The sequence below is a fragment of the Vipera ursinii genome (genome assembly GCF_947247035.1).
Source record: "Vipera ursinii genome assembly, chromosome: 1".
Taxonomy (NCBI): Eukaryota; Metazoa; Chordata; class Lepidosauria; order Squamata; family Viperidae; genus Vipera; species Vipera ursinii.
The window spans coordinates 351,252,041-351,274,166 of record NC_139512.1 but is presented as its reverse complement, the minus strand read 5'-3'; the positions used below and the strand labels follow the sequence as shown (position 1 = coordinate 351,274,166).

The 22,126-nt window shown below is 44.5% G+C and overlaps 1 protein-coding gene across 3 annotated transcripts in view; it reads right to left on the bottom strand.

Moving 5' to 3' along the window:
• ACACA (acetyl-CoA carboxylase alpha) overlaps nt 1–22,126 on the bottom strand; it is a 284,404-nt gene that overhangs the window by 113,613 nt on the left and 148,665 nt on the right. For all 3 annotated transcript variants that reach the window (XM_083379642.1, XM_083379643.1, XM_083379644.1), the window contains 6 exons: nt 19,786–19,893; nt 16,112–16,168; nt 15,732–15,776; nt 5,234–5,275; nt 4,194–4,409; nt 1,047–1,202 (listed from right to left, as the gene is read on the bottom strand). In XM_083379642.1, coding sequence (XP_083235768.1) covers nt 1,047–1,202; nt 4,194–4,409; nt 5,234–5,275; nt 15,732–15,776; nt 16,112–16,168; nt 19,786–19,893 — 624 coding nt within the window. The remainder of the gene's footprint in view (nt 1–1,046; nt 1,203–4,193; nt 4,410–5,233; nt 5,276–15,731; nt 15,777–16,111; nt 16,169–19,785; nt 19,894–22,126) is intronic.

Sequence of the window (22,126 nt, the reverse complement as noted above, 5' to 3'; positions counted from 1 at the left end):
AGAACTTGTGTTCTCTCAGAAACTCAAACGGTCTCTGTTCCCAAGAAGCTCTTTTCACAGTATCGAGACAGTGCAATTGTTAGATTCCTGATTGATTGATTGATTGATTGATTGCCTGTTTTTGAGGGGAGAGTCCCACTTTTCAGCTGAAAAGAGTCCTTAGAACACTGATAAAGATTTTCATTAAAATAACCAGCATGGCTCAGCTTGGAAACCTTTCCCTTTCTCCTCAGGAATGGCTGGCTCAGGAATTCTGGGAGTTGAAGTCCACGAGTCATAAAAGAGCCAAGGTTGCCTACCCCTGGCCTAGTGGTTAAGGCACCAGAATTCTAGTCCCGCCTTAAGCATGAAGGACAAGTGGGTGACTTTGGACCAATCATCGGGAGACTGTGAGTTCTAGTCCTGCCTTAGGCATGAAAGCCAGCTGGTGACTTTGGATCAATCACCACTGGGTTTTCTAGTCCTGCCTTAGGCATGTAGGACAGACAACTAGGTGACTTTGGAACAATCATCAGGAGACTGAGTTCTAGTCCTGCCTTAGGCATGAAAGCCAGCTAGATGACTTTAGACCAATCATTAGAGACTGTGAGTTCTACTCCCGCCTTAGGCAGGAAGGACAAGTGGATGACTTTGGACCAATCATCAGGAGACTGTGAGTTCTAGTCCTGCCTTAGGCAGGAAGGACAAGTGGGTGACTTTGGACCAATCATCAGGAGACTGTGAGTTCTAGTCCTACCTTAGACAGGAAGGACAAGTGGGTGACTTTGGACCAATCATCAGGAGACTGTGAGTTCTAGACCCGCCTTAGGCATTAAAGCCGGCTGGGTGACTATAGGCCAGTCACTTGCCCTCCCTCACTCTCACCGCTGGAGTTGCTTTTAAAAATAATAAAGGTGAGATATAAATAATACATTTTTTTAAAAAAAAAGAGATTCCTGCCTGGACATTTGTTTTGCAATTCTTTTGGCGTAACAACTGCGCTACATTTTTTTTTTGACACTGCCTAAGCAGAGAGGGTGAAAATCAGGGACAGAAGAAGAACTGACCTTTGAAGGGTCCATAATAACTGTAGGGACGAAGTTGAGGAATATGTGGTTGCAGTCAGTGCGCACATTTGTGTTGCTGAAAGCCACTTCCAGCTCGTCCATGGCTTCCAAAAGCAAACGCTCCCCCTCATTCTGCAGGTATTCAAACGAGGCTTCCTGGGAAAATAAATTCATCAACTGAGTGACCCAAGACCCTAAAGAACAGACATGTCAAACACAAGGCCCGGGGGCCGGATCCGGCCCGCGAAGTGGTTTCATGCGGCCCGCAAAGCCATCCTAGAAAGAGTGAGGGAACGGCCCCCACTGCCTTGGCCCTGGCCCAGAGACCCTCCTTCTGCCAGAGACCCTCAGATCTGTCCCACTCCTGCCCAGGCCCCCATAGGCACCCTTGATGCGAACGATGTAGAGCTGGCCACGCCCACCCAGTAGGCCATATGCACTCTAGCCACGCCCACCCAGTAGGCCACGCCCACCCTGGCCACACCCACCCAGCCCCCTGAGGGCAACCGCAATGCTGATGCGGCCTCAATGAAATTGAGTTTGACACCCCTGCTAAAGAAGATCAGGAGCTGAATAAAAGTGCTGGCTACAGGGAGTCCTTGACTTATAACAGTTCATTTAGCGACCGTTTTGAGTTACAACGGCACTGAAAAAAGGGACTTGAGGCCATTTTTCACACGGATAACCACAGCAGCATCCCCATGTTCACGTGATCACAATTCAGATGCTTGGCAAGTGACTCGTATTTACGACGGCTGAAGTGTCTCAGGGTCACGGCATCCCCTTTTGTGACCTTCTCGCAAGCAGTCAATGGGGAAGGGAGATTCACTTAACAACTACTGCGGTGATCCACTTAACCACTGTGGTAAGAAAGGTCGCAAAATGGGGCAAAACTCACTTAAGAACAGTCTTGCTTAGCAACAGACGTTTTGAGCTCAGTTGTGGTTGTAAGTTGAGGACCATCTGGAATGTTTTTCTCAAGGCTGATTCAGATTCACAGAAGCAAATTGGAAGGAATTTGGCTGCGTCGGGGAAATTTTGATCCCTGACTACCTTTAAAGTCAACATCTGTCCTGCTGTAAGCCTCAAAGTTTAAGGTACAGGTAATCCTTGACATACGACTGCCATTGGGATAGGAATTTCCATTGTTAAGTTGTTGTGGTCGTAAGATGAGTCATCAAATAACCCGAAATGTTTTCCTGACCATATTTTCAATGGTTGTAAGTCAAGTCGTATGATCGTAAACTGAATCATGGTCATATGGTAAGTGCAAATCCAATTTAACCAGTGGCACTTTTTACCAGAAACTGGCCAAAAATATCGCAGAACTTGATCACATGACTGCAGGACTCTGTCACTGGTCAGAAATGCGAGTTGGTTGCCAAGCCCCTAATTTGCAACTACATGGCTGCAGAGGTGGGGAGACAGTCTTAAGTTGGAATTTAGATTGCAACTGGCTGCTTGGGAGGCTGTGGTTAATTAGAACCATTAATAAGTGAATGGTGATAAATTGAGGATTATCTATTTGCTCCAAAACTGAACCAAAGCTGCAAATGTTGACCCTGCCCACTTGCATATTTTTATTCCACTTCCCGCTTCCATGCAACTATCAGAGGCTTAAAAAAAACATTTTGAAACAACAATGACTACTTCTATCAACACATTATTTACCCTCTCTTTAAAACACGGTGTCATGGTTCCGATGAATAAGACAAATCAAACAGATTGCAGGCATATTATTTATCTAAAAAGTCTTAGTAATGAGACGAAACATCGGCACTCATGGAGGGATGCCAGAATCTGAAATCTCCTCCCCCCCAAACCCATCATAACACACACACAATCCCCGCCCTTATCTACAGGTCATAAATCACATTATCCAATTAGTTTTACATATGAGGGTTCACTTCCCATTCTGTATGTGGCTTTTTGCAATCTTATCACAACTTCCGGGTGATTTCTCCCTCCCAAATGCAGCAATTAAAATAACAGGCTGTCTCTTATATTGTCAGTGCAAAAACATGCCAATGTTTTGCAGCATTCACACATGGCTTTAAAAATGTTCGTCCATTGTCCTAACACGGGATGAATCTCAGTCAGCGGGGCCTATGACAATTCGCCACGGCCAGTTGGCCACGGCCAACTCTCCGTGGGACAACTCGCCGTGGGACAAGAGTTAACCCTAACATCAAAGAAAGGGTGGAATAGAATCATTAAAGAAAAGGTGCCAAAGGAGGGATGGAATGAAATGTGAATGAACAAAAATGAAAATATTTTTAAATTTCTTTTAAGCGATGACATTGAGTTATTAAATTATCCTGCGGTGAGTTGTCCCACGGCAAAGTTGGCTGTGGTGTGTTGTCCCATACTACAGCCGGCAGGTCTTAAGATCTCTTCTGTCAAACTTCAAAGAAGCTTTATTCTGCTTCAAGCACTGTTGTTTCTTAGCTTGCCTACAGACTCAGGGGGAAGGGGGAATGATTGGGGTGCTCGTCGCAGCTGTAAGCGGTCCAGCATGGGAACCAAAGTCATCGGAAAACCCTTGGCTGGGAACTGAAGATTTTTCTCATAACAAATGTCTGACACTCAATTGGGGAACGTGATCTGCATTGTCAGGAGGAAAGGGAGGTTTTCAGTGACTGTTCTGGCACCATTTTAGCCAGAGCTGGTTTTCTATTCATCAGTGCCGAGTATGTTGTACTCAATAAAGTTTTGTATTAGAGATTGGTGAAATACTTTGGCCACCTAATGAGAAGGAAGGACTAACTGGAGAAGAGCCTAATGCTGGGAAAGGTTGAGGGCAAGAGAAGAAGGGGACGACAGAGAATGAGGTGGCTGGATGGAGTCAATGAAGCAGTAGGTGTGAGCCTAAAGGGACTGCAGAAGATGGTAGAGGACAGGAAGGCCTGGAGGAACGTTGTCTATGGGGTCGCGATGGGTCAGACACGACTTTGCAACTAACAACAACAATTAGAGATTGGAATGTTTCGGCTGTGCTTACTTTGTTGGGATCATCAGTTGGGACCTTAACACCTTCATTGCTCCTTTTTAATTCAAGAAACACTGCTGCGATTTCATTTGCTCCTCTCCCATTTCCGGGACCCATTCATAATCCCAGCCCAGGACCACAAATAAAAGAATCCCCACCTTAGTCACCAAGTCCGAATGGCGGATGATCGCTCGGACAAAGAATCGGTAGTCAGTAACCTCGGCTCCTGCCTCAACTTTTGCTGCCCCCAGATAGAGGTGCATCTTGTGATTGGCACATGGGATGGCGGTCAGGTCAAAATTGCGCATTCGGTTCAGCTCCAGCTGGAACGCCAAAGCCGGTTCCAAGTGGCGATAGATTCTGTCCTCTTCAAACTGGGAAGGAAGCAAACACCTTTTACGGAACTGAGGGTAGACAACGTGGCATTCACTGAGGTTTCTCACCCAATGTCAAGACTTCAGGAAATAGTGGCCTAAATAAATAAATGCAGGTTTATTTATCTAGATTATTTATCCATTTATTTACCTAGGGGGCTGCCACAAAGAATAAGGGGGTCAACCTGTTTCCAAAGCACCTGAAGGCAGGGCAGGAAGCAATGGATGGAAACTAATCAAAGAAAGGGCCAAGTTGGAAGATTTAAGAATTTGCGGAAGCTCTCATGGTTTGTATCCACCAATAGTGAAGAATAATGATCTAAATTCAATTGTAACATGTCAAATAAAAGCAATCAGATGGTCAAAATGGCAGAGATTTTCAAATAACACACTGAGCAGATTCATTCATTCATTCATTCAATTTATATACCCGCCCATCTCAAATACATTATCCTGGGTGACTCATTAAAAACAATTAAAATATAAACAAATATTCAAATAAAACAAGAGCTAAAACACACAGCAGCTGGAGAATCATCAACAGAGACAAAAAAACAGACTCAATAACATACCCAGGGTGCAGGCACATTATACCAAGCTATGTTTTTATGAATAAGCAAGGTTTGTGGGTACATTAAGCCATAAATCATGGTTCTCCAAAGATCAACAACTAAGTTTACGCATCACGCCAGGCCACAATGTGATTTTAAACTCTATGAATCTGGTCAACTCATAGAATCCAGCTGAGTGATTATGGAACTTACTGAGAGAATCAAGACTGATTGCACCGTCTGATTAGACTTAATAAAAACATCAATCCTTACCTTATCCCTGGCACGGAATGTGAAGAATTTAGGGAATTCTCTCTGGAAAAGAAAGTAAAATTAGTATGGGAAATTATTATTGCTCATTAATCTCACATCGATATATTTTAAAGCAATTTACTCTACTCCACTGAACTTACTCTCCATTCCAAAGTTACACTATTTACTGAAAACACTGAATAATCCCTGTCATTCTTTTTTAGATGGATTTTTATTTTCTAATTTTAAGATGCCCTGAAAAAAATGTTTTGGAATGGGAGCCAAGATATAATACTAGCCAAGAGACGTTTAATGCTGAACTGCAACATTCAGGGGGGGAAATGTTAAGATCAAATGATGTAAATTGCAGTTCAGATGCCTGAATATATTCAAAGGGACTGAATTCAGCAGTAATCCCACCTCACCATGAAGTCTGAAATCAAAAATGACTGAAAACAAATGGTAACCTAAAGAAAATCAGGAGCTGACTAGTTATTCACAGCCACCCCAAAAGACATAAAGAACCGGTCTGATCTAGTGGTTGAGGTGCTGGCTTAGAAACCAGGAGACTGTGAGTTCTAGTCCTGCCTTAGGCATGAAAGAAAACCAAGGCATTAAGAAAGACTTAGGCATTAAGAAAACCAAGATCGTGGCATCCGGCCCTCTCAATTCCTGGCAAATAGATGGGGAAGAAATGGAGGTAGTGACAGATTTTATTTTCCTGGGCTCCAAGATCACCACAGACGGGGACTGCAGCCAAGAAATTAAAAGACGCTTGCTCCTGGGGAGGAAAGTCATGGTAAATCTAGACAGCACACTAAAAAGCAGAGACATCACCCTGCCAACAAAAGTGCGTATAGTCAAGGCTATGGTCTTCCCAGTTGCAATGTATGGCTGTGAAATTTAGACCATAAGAAAGGCTGAGCGCCAAAGAATTGAAGCCTTTGAACTATGGTGCTGGAGAAGACTCCTGCGAGTCCCTTGGACTGCAAGGCGATCAAACCGGTCAGTCCTAGAGGAGATCAACCCTGACTGCTCTTTAGAAGGCCAGATCCTGAAGCTAAAACTCAAATACTTTGGCCACCTAATGAGAAGGAAGGACTCACTGGAGAAGAGCCTAATGCTGGGAGAGATTGAGGGCAAGAGAAGAAGGGGATGACAGAGAATGAGGTGGCTGGATGGAGTCACTGAAGCAGGAGGCGTGAGCTTCAATGGACTCCAGAAGATGGTAGAGGACACGAAAGCCTGGAGGAACATTGTCCATGGGGTTGCGATGGGTTGGATATGACTTCGCAACTAACAACAACAGGCATGAAAGCCAACGGGATGACTGTGGACAAATCACCAGCAGACTCTGTCCAAGCTCTGCCTTAGGCATGAATGCTGGCTGGGTGACTTTGGGCCAATCGCCAGAAGACTGAGCTCTAGTCTTGCATTCGGCATGAAAGCCAACTTGGTACTAGTCACTTTCTCTCCACTCACCTCATCTCACAGGGTTGTGGTTATGCCAAAAATAAAAGGAGGAAGGAGTATAGAGTTTGGAGTGGTATAGGGTTTCCTGCATGAGCACGGGGTTCGACTAGAAGACCTCCAAGGACCCTTCCAATGCAATGTGACTTTGCTCGCTCTGCAAACAATGGGATTGTGCCCTGCCATAGTTCCTGGCTCATCGGGATGTGTTCTGTACCAGCCTGCTACCGGCCTTGCAGAAAAGGCAACCCCTTTACAGACGGCAAGAGGCTGGAATACGTCTGCCAAATTTATTACAAAAACAAACAAGACATGAACCAAGATACCGGAGCTTTGAAACACTATCTGAGCGGTTGCTTTCAGCAAACCAGCCCTCCCCACACAAGTCCTTTATAAAGAGTTCAGGGCGTGGCTTCTCTCTCCCTCCTTCCGAGAAGCCCCATTGCCTTCCTCTGTTTACTCCTACTTGACTGCCTCCTGTGTCGGGCGTCCTTGAACAGGGCCAGCTGTGGGTCATCTTCATCCACGCTGTCAGGCTCACACAGCTGGGTCTCCACCAGGTGGGAGGGGCCTGGCTGGGGGCTCTGCGGAGCCTCAAAGCCATCATCAGCAAGTTCTTCAACACCCCCCTCCTCCCCCTCATCTGAGTCATCCGACCCAACTGCCGAACCCACAGGCTGACCCTGAATCACAACAGGATGCTCTTTAGCAGCCCTGTTTCCCTTTGGGAGGTAGCTGAACGTTTACTAAACATTTTCTTTAAATTTTAATTTAAACGTTTAGTAAGACCACACTTAGAATACTGCGTCCAGTTTTGGACACCATACTATAAAAAAAGATGTTGAGACTCTGCAAAGAGTGCAGAAAAGAGCAATATTCAGGGGGCTGGAGGCTAAAACATATAAAGAATGGTTGCAGGAATTGGGTACGTCTAGTTTAAGGAAAAAAAGGACTAGGGCAGAGGTCCTCAACCTATGGGCCGCAGTCCACTACCGGGCCGTGGCCTCTTGGCCACCCGGCTGCGTGAACGGCTGACCAGTGTGCGCATGCGTGTGCGTACGCTCACACACACCCCCGTGCCAGCGTTAGCCTTGCTGTGAGCTGTGAGCCTTGCACCGGCACTAGCTTTGCTGTGAGCCAGCGCTAGCCTCACTACAAGCTGTGTGCCGATGCTAGCCTTGCTGTGAGCCTCGTGCTAGCGCTAGCAGCCCCATTTGTGGAGTACGCATATTCGCAGCCCCTTTCGTGTGCACGCCTGCAGCCACATTTGCATGGTGTGCGCATACTCCTCCCTTTCCCACCGGGCCGCCAACCCAGAAAGGTTGGGGAACCCTGAACTACGGGACACAAGACAGTAGTGTTCCAATATCGAAGGGGCTGCCACAAAGAAGAGAGGATCAACCTAAAGGAAAGAAGAAATAGGGGTGACATGATAGCAGTATTCCAGTATTTGAGGGGCTGCCACAAAGAAGAGGGGGGGTCACGTTATCCTCCAAAGCACCTGAAGGCAGAACAAGCAGCAATGGATGGCAAATAATCAAAGAGAGAAACAACCTGGAATGAAGGAAATACTTCCTAACAGTGAGAACAATTAACCAATGGAACGGCTTGCCTCCAGAAGTTGTAGATTGTTCATCGCTGGCGGGGTTTTAAAAAGAGACTGGACAGCCACTTGTCTAGAATGGTATAGGGCAGACATGTCAAACACAAGGCCCGGGAGCCAGATCTGGCCCACGAAGTGGTTTCATGTGGCTCGCGAAGCCGTCCTGGAAACAGTGAGGGAACAGCCCCCACTGCCTTGGCCCTGGCCCAGAGACCCTCCTTCTGCCAGAGACCCTCAGATCTGTCCCCACTCCTGCCCAGGCCCCCATAGGCACCCTTGATGCCAACGATGTAGAGCTGGCCACGCCCACCCAGTAGGCCATACGCACTCTAGCCACGCCCACCCAGTAGGCCACACCCACCCAGGCCACACCCACCCGGCCCCCTGAGGGCAACCGCAATGCTGATGCGGCCCTCAATGAAATTGCGTTTGACACCCCTGGTATAGGGTGTCCTACCTGAGCAGAGGGTTGGGCTAGAAGACCTCCAGGGTCCCTTCCAACTCTGTTATTCTGTTAATTGTATCCTAACCAAGGACCTTCTAAAGGACCCAGATTGTTGGGGGCAATTAAGCTGACTTTGTAATAATGCCGCTTGGGGGTGTGTGTGAAAGCCCTAATAAGCAGGCATATACATAGAATGAAGGCTACTGCTAAGCTTGTAAGCCGCCCTGAGTCTTCGGAGAAGGGCGGGATATAAATGGAATTAAAATAAAAAAAATAAATAAATGTTGGACCAGCCATCGCGACTGAATCCAGAGAAGAAAGCTGGAAATCTTGTCTAGTTCTTTGTCCCTTTTCTAAACTCTTGTCTCTTGCTCTTCAGATGTTGCTCAAAGCTAATCTTTTTTTTCTTCTTGCTGCATTTGTCAGCATACTGTCACTAAACCGATTGCTCTTTTTTTTCTTTTAAGCTCTTCAGTTTAGCATTTTCAGGCAAATATCCAATTAAACGTGTGTGTGTGTGGCGGGGGGGGGGGAATGCAAACGGATAGACACAGAAGTAAACAAATCCTCAGAGTTTTCGTACCAAAATCCAAAGAAAGAAAGGAAGAAAGAAAAAAAACGACACCCCGATTTCCTAGATGAAGGAATTATGCCCCTGCTGTGTTCTAATCAACCAACCATAATCAAGACAATCAGAATAATTCGCCTAAATTAACCAATCAAGACACCCTGCAAATTGGAGAATGCAAAAAGCTACATGGGAAAATCATCATAGCTGGTTATTATACTAATAATCGTGTTAAAAGCCTAATGAGATGAGGAAATTGGAAGCCTGCTGAACCAACTCTCTATTACTTCAACATGCTGGGAAGTAATTATATAGACTGTAATTAAAACACAAAACCAGCCCACGCCAAGGCCGCTAAGTTACACTGATAGTCCGGTACCAGTACGAATAGGAATGCAAACACGAAGGACTGAACCCAGTTGGAAGGGCTGAGCCACTCTGCTTAGGATTAGAAGGGCTGAGAAGACATCAGCAGAACACTCATCTCCTGGACACAAACTGTTTCAACTCCTTCCCTCGGGACGGCATTACAGGCGTTACGTTCTAAGACCACGAGGCAGAGGGACCGTTTCTTCGCTTCTCCCATCACTCTGCTGAACACCTAATTCTCCCGGTTGACAAAAGACTACTAGGTTCTGTCTAATGTGTATGTATACTAACCCATAGTGTGTGGCTGTAGTAGTATTTATCCTTTTATTACCTCTTATTCCTCCCTTCTGCTGGTTGCACTTTTACTATTGTTATTTTCTCTGTCGTTTTGCAAGTGCACCGAGAGCTTCTGTAAGGGAGACAAATTCGTTGTGTGTCTAATCCCACTTGGCCAAATAAATATTCTATTCTATTCTGTTCTGTTCTGTTCCGTTCTGTTCTCTTCCGTTCTGTTCTGTTCTTGTTCCTATTCTATTCTATTCTGTTCTTGTTCCTATTCTATTCTATTCTGTTCTTGTTTCTATTCTGTTCTGTTCTTGTTTCTATTCTGTTCTGTTCTGTTCTTGTTTCTGTTCTGTTCTATTCTATTCTGTTCTTGTTCCTATTCTATTCTATTCTGTTCTTGTTCCTATTCTTTTCTATTCTGTTCTGTTCTTGTTTCTATTCTATTTTATTCTATTCTATTCTATTCTATTCTATTCTATTCTATTCTATTCTGTTCTGTTCTGTTCTGTTCTGTTCTGTTCTATTCCAGAGTTCCCCAACCTTTGTGGCTTGGTGGTCCAGAAGGAAAGAGAGCAGTAGGGAAATGTGCATGCGCGCAGCTCTACGTGTGCATACGCAAATGGGCACGTGCACGGTGATGGCGCTAGCATGCAGGCACATGCGCAAGTGGCTGCACGCACCTATGGCGTGCGGGCTGGCGCCCACATCATGCACAAATGGGCCATGTGCACTGGTGCACATGTGCTGATGCCCACGTGCATGCGCAAATGGGCCGCTGGCACCCACCTGACGTTGGCAGCAGTGCTAGCTTCCCCGTGCATGTGCAAATGAGGGCGCTAGTGCCTGTGCAGCGGTGCTACCATGAGTGGGTATTCCTGGGGCCCAGTGGCCAACAAGCCGGGCCATGGACCATAGGTTGGGGACCCCTGTTCTCTTCCATTCCATTCCATTCTTCTATTCCTGCACTGTTCTGCTTCTATTCTAATTCTAATTAATTCTAATTCTAATTCTAATTCTAATTCTAATTCTAATTCTAATCTTCTCCTCTCTTTTCTCTCCTCTCCTCTTCTCTGAAGTGCAAAGTGTAGAGACTTGCTTACCAGCACAACGCCTGGCATAATAGTTTTGCTAAAAAGCCTAACCCTCATTTTCCCGAAAAACAGACCAAGAACAGAGACAAAGGCATACTACATATACTATGGAAGCAACAGCAGCCAGGCACACATTCTTTTGAAATAGATGCCCAAACGTATCCGCGGCACTATCTGCTGAGAAGTATCCCTCACTGCAAAAAGGGACAGTCCCTTTCAGACCCTGTGATGGCTAAACCCAAGAGAAGAAAGTCCGCTGTCACCTTGGCCTTCTGTGAGATCAGGCTCAAAATCATCCTACTTCGGACACATTGTGGGAAGATGCAGCTCTCTGGAGAAAGCGCTGATGCTGGGAAAGGTGGAAGGAAAGGAGGGCCAGCAGCAAGATGGAGGGAGTCAGTGACAGTGGCAATGAATCCCCCATTGGAAGTCCTGAAGGACCAGGTTAGGGACAGATCCTCATGGAGAAAAACCTACTTATGTGGTTGAAAATGACATGACGGCACATAATCAATCAATCAATGAACATTGACGTCTACACGCCTACTAAAAACACAACGGTCGAAGAATAGACATTCAATAGCACACGGAAGATGAGGCTTGATACAGCATCAAGAGAGGAAGTCGTGCTATTAATAGAAGATTGGATTGTCAAAACGGTAGAAACAGAGGACCTGGACTTCTAGAAAAATGCGTGTGGTTCATTCAGCGAGCAATATCAGAAGCAAACAGACTACATAATAGAAAACTGAAGTGAGAAAAAAATGGAATCTGGTCTCACACACAGAGCCTGAATTACCGGTATCGAAAGTTAGAAAATTGTGCCAGCAAGATTCGACCTGGAGGACATAAAGACAGAACATAACACTGATGTAAAGAACAGATTCAGCACACCTAACTTATGAGAGAGAGGAAGGAAGGAAGAAATAAGAGACAGAGAAAGGGCGGTGGGGGGGAGAGTATCCAAATTTCAAAAATGAAAAGATCCAAGAAACGAATAACCAGGGGAAAAGGAAGAAACACAGGGAGAACTTGAAGGATACTTGTGGGATGGTTGTTCTCCTAAAACTTGAAATTCTGTCGTGAACATCGACTGATTTTGTAGAAGCCAATTTTAAACAGCCTTTAATGTGGACGTATGAGGACCAGAATCTTATTTTACTTTTAGAAGACATTATCAGCCACCAGAGATACAGGTCTTCTGTACGCAGAAAGTCATGAAATTTAATCCAGACCATTTCTAGAGAAACTACCTCCCCTTCTTCCCTCAATTCTAGGACGTTCTTGATATTTTAGAAACGAGTCCCAGTGTTGTGATTCAGGGTCAGCCTGTGGGTTCGGTAGTTGGGTCGGACGACTCAGAGGAGGAGGAGGGGGGTGTTGAAGAGCTTGCTGAGGGGATTGGACAGCTTGATGAGAGCCCCCAGCAAGGCCCCTCCCACCTGGTGGAGACCCAGCTGTGTGAGCCTGACAGCGTGGATGAAGATGACCCACAGCTGGCCCTGTTCAAGGACGCCCGACGTAGGAGGCAGTCAGTCAGGAGTAAACAGAGGAAGGCAATGGGGCACCTCGGAAGGAGGCAGAGAGGCCACGCCCTGAACTGTATTTAAGGGGAATGTGTGGGAGGGCTGGTTTGCTGAAGGCAACCGCTTGGATTGTTCCTGTGTCTTAGCTCGTGTTTTATGGTTGGTGTCTTGTCTTGCTCTTGTTTTATGTGAATAAATTTGGCAGGCTTTATTCCAGCCTCTTGCCATTTGTAAAGGGGTCGTCCCTGCTTTTGCTGCAGGGCCGGTAGCAGGCTGGTACAGAACACCCAGAAGTCTCAGCAAATAGTTCCTAAATTCCAACCTAGCATACAGATATAATCCTTGACTTACAAACCATTCCTTTAGTGACCGCTTGAAGTTACGACACTGAAAAAAGTGACATATGGCTGGTCCTCATACGTACAACTGTCCCAGCATCACATGATCAAAATTTGGGCGCTTGGCAACAGGCGTGTATTTATGAGGGTTGCAATGGTCTGGGAGTCAAGACATCATCATTTGTGACCTTCCCACAAGCAAAGTCAATGGAGGTAGCTGGCTTCGCTTAATCGTCACTCAATTCACTCAAATCACATTTGCAGTGATTTGCTTAACAACCGTGGCAAAAAACAACAACACCCTACTGTAAAATCGGTTGCAACTTGCTTAACAACCGCCTTGCTTAATCGCCAAAGTTCTCTTCCCAACTGTGATCGTAAGTCGAGGACTACCTGTATTTGGATGTTGCTAGGTTGGAGAAGACTGCCAGCGACAATGCGGAATAAAATGGATCAATCGTCTGATCTGACTTCTTGCCACCTTAATGTCCTTGCTAAGAAAAGGCCTATCTCTGACACAGTCACTCTTTTGTTCTTATTACTGTCCGGCTGTTTGCTTAGGAATTCCCCCAAAGCTCTTCGACGGCCTGTGGATTTATCCACAAGCATTAAAAAGAAGCTCTCTCTTTTCCCCCTCCAGTTATCCATTTTTATTCTCTTAAACTGCTCGAATTTCTACTTTCTAAAGCCCCCTGCTTTTCACTTAAGCTATCCATACTTTTCCAGCTTCCTGTCTTAAAGCCGTTGATTGATTGGTATCTGTTATGTGCTTTTAGAGTCGTCCTTAAAAGCTGGGTGATGCCAATCGACACAGGCAAAGCAATCCAGAAGAGATGGCCTGGGCATGTAAGGAACATTTCTGCTTTTTATATATACTGTGTTTCCCCGAAAATAAGACACAAACCAGAAAATAAGGCCTAGCCTGATTTTTCAGGATGCTCGTAATGTAAGCCCCGCACCAAAACATAAGCCCCAGAAAAGATCATCAGCCAGATGGACGCATTTAGTACTGTGTTTTCCCCAAAATAAAACCTAACTGGAAAATAAGCCCTGATGCATCTATTGGAGCAAAAATTAATATAAGACCGGGTCTTATGTTAATTTTTGCATATATATGTGTGTTTGTATGTATGTATGTATGTATGTATGTATGTATGTATGTATGTATATATATATATATTTAATTCTTTGTTAGCAATCTAAAATTTACACAAATATGAGCTGTCACTGTTGTGACTACTGCCTGTCGATGGCCTTCGGTTAGGCCGAAACAGGAAATAAGATTTGTCCCATGTTTGGGGCCTATCAAGGTAATCTAAATAGTTAACAAGCATTTAAAAACATATCTCCCTTGCTTCTCAGCTAACAAAGTGAGAAAGAGCCTGTGGCCTAGAGGTTAAAACAACTGCCTAATGTGCAATCAGCCCAGGTTCGAATCTCAGAAGGGTATGGCTGACTGATGAAAACAAATAAGTTTGAAATGCATATCAGTCTCCCTTTAATTCTTTGTTAGCAATCTAAAAATTTACGTGTGTGTGTGTGTGTGTGTGTGTGTGTATGTATATGTATATGTATAATAAATTATTAGGCTACGTGTGTGTGTGTGTGTGTGTGTGTGTGTGTGTGTGTGTGTGTGTGTGTAATATATATAACTTATTATATATTTCATACATGATTTATCCTAGGAAGTCCACAAACTCCAGAACAAAGAGTTTAAACTTTGAAGAAAGAGGAAGAAAAATAGGGATGGGGTGAAAAAGGGGGCACTGGGACAGTGTGACTATAAAATGAAACAACATACAGGTAGTCCTCAACTTACAACCATTTGTTTAGTCACTGTTCCAAGTTACCATGGCACTGGGAAAAATGGCTTATGACCATTTTTCACAGTTGCAGTTGCAGCATTCCCACGGTCACGTGATCAAAATGTGGACACTTAGCAACTGACTCATATTTATGATGGTTGTAGTGTCCTGTGGTCACTTTTTGCGACCTTCTGACAAGCAAAGACAATGTCAGATTCACTTAACAACCATTATTTATTTGTAGTTCAGGGTTGAACTGTAGGATTTTTGGTGCTCTCTGAGCCTGCTGGTTTTCTTGTGGACCAAAGATGCTTCAGAATTGAAGAAGCTTCTTAGATGAAAAGCAAAACCTCTTCAAGGAAAAACAAAGACAGTCCAGTTTCCTTTTGAAAAAGCACCTTTAGGACAGCTATATTGTGAGTACTAGTCATTTCTATTATAAGATTAAGCTAATTGCTGGTGATGACCCATAAAGCCCTAAATGGCGAGGGTCCGGGATATCTGAGGGAGCACCTGCTGCCGGCATCAAGCTCCCTTCGTCCAGTGCGCTCCCACAGGGAGGGTCTTCTCAGGGTGCCACCGGTAAGAGATTGCCGGCGGACGACACCCAGGGATAGGGCCTGCCCTCTGGAACCAGCTGCCAGTGGAGCTTAGGAGTGCCCCCGACCTCCGTTCATTCTGCCGGGACCTGAAGACCTGGCTCTTCGAGCTCTCTGGCCCAGGCTGAGAATTTTAATTTTAATTTTAATTATTTTAATTTTAATTTTAATTTTAATTTTAATTTTAATTTTAACTGGGGTTTTACTTGTTCAGGGACGAATATAATTTTTGTAAATTTGTTTTTAACTTTTGTATTTTTGTTTTTAATCACCCTGTAAACCGCCCTGAGTCCTTCGGGAAAGAGCGGTATATAAATGTAATAAATAAATAAATAAATAAATAAATAAATAAATGTCAAAAGCTAAAATCAAAGTTTCTTTTTTTTCTTCATTTCAAACACAAATGATGTTTCTACTTACGTGAAATCTTTGGTCCACCTCACAGTTGATTTGCTTTCTGAAATCCTTACAAGCCAAAATGTAAGCGGCGATGGCATGAGGAGCAAGAGGAAGGAGAGAGGCAAAACAAAACTAGCAATTAGTCCATAAATTAAAAGTAAATTAAGGGGGGGGAAAAAATCACAAGCCGTACAATATTGTCATCATTTTCAATTCTCAATTAATTTTCTTCAGACAACGTATCGGAAAAGCCATTGCATAGCTGGAGACCAATAAAACAAAATCAGCTGTGAACCTGATTTGATTTTTTTTTCCCTTCCATTAAAAATCAGTCTGATTTGCCATGCAAGCTATCGAAATAGAAAAAACGCCGACTGAGGGAGATCAAGAGGTCTAAATACCTTTTGGGCCACCAGAAAAGTTAGACGTCGAATTCCATGGTCAATCAGGACAGATTTCTGCAAAAATGGGGAAAGAAGCATGAGAAAGCAAGTAGGGAAAGACAGTCAGCAAAATGAAAACTTGTAAAAAATAAATAAATAAATCTCAAGGTGCTGGTTATCACCTATAAAGCCCTACATGGCCTGGGTCCGGGGTATTTGAGGGAACACCTGCTGCCGGCATCAAACGCCCTTCGCCCAGTGCGCTCCCACAGGGAGGGTCTGCTCAGGGTCCCGCCGGTAAGAGATTGCCGGCGGGTGACACCCAGGGATAGGGCCTTCTCTTAACCATTAGACCAGGGGTCCCCAACCCCCCGGTCTGTGGACCGGTATCGGGCTGTGGCATGCCAGCAACCGGGCCGCACAAACAAGTAAAGCCCCATCCATGAGATAATAATAATAATAATAATAATAATAATAATAATAATAATAATAATTATTATTATTATTATTATTATTATTATTATTATTATTATTATTATTATTATTTTATTTATATACCGCCCTTCTCCCGAAGGACTCAGGGCGGTGAACAGGGCAGACATATAAAAAATACAAAAATACAAAAGTTAAAAAGAATTAAACATATGCCCAAGCTAAAAACAGTAAATACATATATTAAAAATGACAATAAAAACCCAACCCATCCCCCATCAGGCCAAGCCGGCTTGTTCAAATAAATGTGTCTTCAGATTGCGACGGAAGGAGCGAAGGTCGGGCGCCATCCGGAGCTCAACCGGCAACCGATTCCATAACTCCGGGGCGCCCACAGAGAAGGACCTCCCCCTGGGGGCCACCAAACGACATTCTCTGATCGGTGGCACCCTGAGGAGGCCCTCTCTGTGGGAACGCACAGGGCGGAGGGAAGTTGATGCCAGCAGCAGGTGCTCCCTAAGGTACTCCGGACCCATGCCATGTAGGGCCTTAAACACCATTACCAGTACCTTGAATCTCACCCGGAAGACAACTGGTAACCAATGCAGCTCACGGAGCAGAGGTGTAACCTGGGAGTATCGGGAGACTCCCAACACAACTCTCGCGGCTGCATTTTGTACCAGTTGGAGCCTCCGAGTGGTCCTCAAGGGCAGCCCCATGTAGAGAGCGTTGCAGTAGTCCAGGCGAGAGGTCACGAGCGCATGAGTGACTGTACATAGGGCAGCACACAAAACCACACACTCTCTGGTCCATGGGAAAGCCTTTCTCCACGGAACCAGTCCCCGGTGCCAGAAAAGTTGGGGAAAAGTTGCCCGTGGTGAGTCGGCTGCAGTGAGTTGGCCGTGGCGAGTTGTCGTAGACCCCATCAAACGGTTTCCACCTCCATCTCACCCAAAACCAGAAGTAGGGGGGAAAAAGAGACTTCAGTAGGAAGAGAAAACAGACAAAGCTTCATATCCTCAGCTTTAGGATCCAACTCCTTTTTTTCCAGAAGAGAAAGTTTTACTATGGTAAACGCCTTCTGAAAATGAGCATTTTTGCCGTCGAGGGGGGGGGAAGCGGGTGGAAATAACTTTAATAATGAGGTTGAGATTTTTCTTTTTTAAAAAAAGAAGGTTATTGCTTTTAAAATTCCACAAGTGTCAGACAATAAGTATATAGCAACGGGATTCTGATTACATTGTAATAATACAGACCTCCTAGCGACTCAACAGCTATTATGGCACTATTAGGTACCAACACCTGGAGGAACTCTATTTCCACTGTCTGTTTCAATCACCTCCACCAGTCATTTACAAGTATACGATCCTAATTTCTATCAAATACACACACATGCACACACACACACACACACTTACATGTACAAATGCACAGGGGGGAATCCTGTTGGGACATGCTGAGAGTGGAAATTTATTCGGGCAATTTGGATCAAGCTATTTGATAGTTTAATGCACAACGCCTTCTCTCTTCCAGACACACTTAAAACAAACACACACACACACACACACACACACACACACACACACACACACCACAAGCCCGTTCATGCAAATGAAAGAAGACCTAGCTTAACAGTTCATTTATGGGAAGAAATGAAAAGTAGGGATCCTTGAGGGTGGAGCGAGAGAGATCCAAAACAGCCATTCCTCATCTGTGCATCCCTGAGGCAAGGCTTGGTTTGATTGAATCGTTTTTGTTCCAAGCTGGGGGATTTAAGGCTCCCCTTTAAATGAACTTAAGTATTTTATTTTAACAAAAACAGAATAGGGGAAAAGGGGTGTTAATTTCATCATTTTAATGTTTTTAATAAAGTAATAGCAATAGCGGACTTATATACTGTCTCACAGTGCTTTACAAGTCCTCTCTAAGCAAGAGGTCCTCAATCTTTTAGGCACCAGGGACCGGTTCTGTGCAGAGGTTTTTCCGCGGACCGGAGGGTGTGTGGTTTTGTATCCTGCCTGCATCCCGTGGGTGAGGCTTTGCTTGTGTGGCCTGGTTGCTGGCATGCCGCGGCCCGGTACCAGTCCACGGACCAGGGGTTGGGAACCCCTGCTCTAAGTGGTTTACAGAGTCAGCATTTTGCCCCCCAATAATCTGGGTCCTCATTTTACCGACCTCGGAAGGATGGAAAGCTGAGTCAACCTTGAGCCGGTCAGGATCGAACGGCTGGCAGTGGGCAGAGTTTGCCTTTAATGCTGCAGCCTAACCACAGCGCCACCACTGCTTCTCACAAAGGCTGTGTAATGCCTTTCAGAAATGAAGTAGGTCATTCAATCTGCTTCCTTTTGTTCCAGTCCAGTTGTAAGAAGGAGGGTCTTCATTTGTATTAAGTATCAATCGTTTATAGGTCGTCCTTGACTTACAACAGGTCATTTAGTGACTGTTCGAAGTTACAACGGCACTGAAAAAAGTGACTTATGACCATTTTCAGACTTATGGCCGTTGCAACATCCCCATGGTCAGGTCATCAAAATTTGGATGCTTGGCAACTGATTTGTATCTATGGCGGTTGCAGCATCCCGGGGTCACGTGATCCCCTTCTGCTACTTTCAGACAAGCAAAGTCAATGAGGAAGCCAGGTTGATGTAATAGTCATATTTTTAATTTAACAACTGCAGTCATTCACTTAACAACGGTGACAAGAAAGATCGTAAGGTAGGGCAAAATCCATTTAACAGCGGTCTCATTTAGCAACAGAAATTTGGGGGGGGCTCAACTCTGGTCGTAAGTCGAGGACTACCTGCATTTTGTCTAAACAGACCAACAATGGGATCTCCAAAAAAGGGTCTAATTTGCCCTGTCCCCTTGGCCTGAAAAGTAAGGTCAGTCTTGGCATGAAGATAGTTTTTCTCCTGGCAGAGTTAAAAAAATGGGAAGAGAGAGTCTGCTTTTTAAGATCTCATCAGATGGCACCCTTCTTCGGTTGTGAAGTGATACTGCCGAGTGACTTCTACACTTATTTACAAACAACTCAGACTAGAGAGCTGCTCAGCCATGTTATTATTTGCTATAGTGCTATCAATGACCATTCCGGGGGGGGGGGAAGAGGCTGTTGTCCCAAGGAGTTGACACTTGTCTTTAAAGATAAGCGAACTGCTCAAAAAAAAAAAAAAGTAGGAAGACGGTGGCAACGATGGATAGAATCTGCATTCCATTTGGCTAAACAGATGGAAGAAAAACAGATAACTGAAGAACGTCACCTTGCTCTGCGTGAATTCCCTGAACATGGCGGCGAGACCTTCGTCGTCAATATCGCAATCAGTCTTAATGGCGACATTCAGGATATGAATAGGTTCATCTCGAGCACTCTATGGTTCAAAGAAAAATCAGAAGGTGGATTGGCGTGGGGGAGAGAGAGAGAGAGAGAGAGAGAGAGAGAGAGAGAGAAAACGCAGTAATAAATCGATGGCCAGCATCAGCTTCCCATCGTCCTGTGTGCGCCAACAGGGAGGGCCTCCTTAGGGTTCCGCCGGTTAGAGACTGCCGGTGGGTGATCCCCAGGGGGAGAGCGTTCTCTGTGAGTGCGCCCACCCTTTGGAACAAACTGCCCATGGAGCTTCAGACTGTCCCCGACCTTCGCTCGTTTCGCCGGGACTTAAAAACCTGGTTGTTTGAATTGTCTGGCCTGGACTGAGGGATTTTAAATTATATTAATTAAATTAAATTAAATTAAATTAAATTTTAATTTTAATATTATCTTAATTGTGGGCTTGTATTAATTTTATTTTATTTTATTCTCTCTTTTGTATTGTTTTTAACTTGTCCTGTGAACTGCCCTGAGTCCTTCGGGAATAGGACGGTATATAAATTCAACAAACAAACAAACAAACAAACAAACAAATAAATAAATAATGTTTACAGGTGGAATGGAGACCCCTATTGTACCCTTCAGAATTTTGGAAGCATGGCTGTTCATACTTTAGATGGGAATAGTTACCTCCTTCTAAATTCTGTAATTTTAACTGCTTTTAAAAATTGCCAAAGCAAGAATCACCAACACATTGGTATGTCAGATTTGAGCATTAGTGATCCAGCTAGACATAACAATAGCAATAGCAATTAGGCTTATATACCACCCCATGGTGCTTTACACGACTCTCTGGGCAGTTTTACAACGTAGAAGAATTATTTGCATATCGCCCCGAACAATCTGGCTCCTCATTTTACCGACCTCAGAAGGATGGAAGGCTGAGTCAACCTTGAGCTTGTCAGGATTGAACTTCAGGCTGTAGGCAGAGTTTGCCTGCAATACGGCACTTTAACCACTGCACCCTCAGAGCTCTTTCATAGCATCTATTCATAGCTGTCAAAAATGCAATAAATGTATGGCCCAAATCTCCTAAGATGGCTGACATTGTTTATTATTTATTTATTTATTAAGTGTTTACGCCACCTATCTCCCCTGTCAGGCAACTCTGACAAATAGTTAAATAATTAAAACTTAAAACTATCCAATTTTAAATTTGTTTCTTACAGAAGATGTCAACTTAAGTTGACATTGTTGAACGAGATTTCCACTTCTCAAGATATAGGATAGTCTTGCAAGATATGGGGTCATATTTTTTTCTCAAAACTGAGACTATGCCATCACACATCTTCAAGCAATAGCATCCAATGCTTGAAAGGTTTTCCAACCCTCTTAAGCTAAGAATAGGCCTCATGTAATTTTGCATGACATCTTGCTGACTCAGATTTCGTTTCTCATGGATCTGGAACCCATAAAATTCTACCATCCTGAGAAACAAGGAATACTATGAATTAGGGCAGCGCATTCCTCCAGATTCAAAGGCAAAAATGTATGCAAATCTGGAGTCTTTGGTGGTCTCTGAGCTTGGTTGTTTTCTTGCAGACGTTTCGTTACCTAACTAAGTAACATCATCAGTGCGAAGTTGAGATTTGCCTACATGCAAAATTCTCTCATTTGCATGCTTTCTGAAGCATTTGATGCCCATGTATGCTACCAACAGAAGAAAATATTTGTAGCTCAGAGTTGAAATGTGGGGTCCTTGATGCTCTCTGAGCTTGGTTGGTTGTTTTCTTGCAGCATTTCATTACCCATCTAGATAACATCATCAGTGAAAGGGTAATAAAACATCTACAAGAAAGCACACAACCAAGCTCAGAGAGCATTAAAGACCCTGCATTTCAATCCTGAGCTACAAGTATTCTAGGTAAAGGTAAAGGTTCCCCCGCACATGCGTGCTAGTCGTTTCCAACTCTAGGGACCGGTGCTCATCTCCGTTTCAAAGCCGAAGAGCCAGCGCTTGTCCGAGGACGTCTCCGTGGTCATGTGACCGGCATGACTAGTCGCCAAAGGCACACGGAACACTGTTACCTTCCCACCGTAGTGGTCCCTATTTTTCTATTTGGATTTTTTATGTGCTTTCGAACTGCTAGGTTGGCAGAAGCTGGGATGAGTAACAGGCACTCACTCTGTTACGCGGCACTCGGGATTCGACCCGCCAAACTGCCGACCTTCTGATCGACAAGCTCAGCGTCCTAACCCACTGAGCCACCGCGTCTCTTCTATTGGTACTCAAA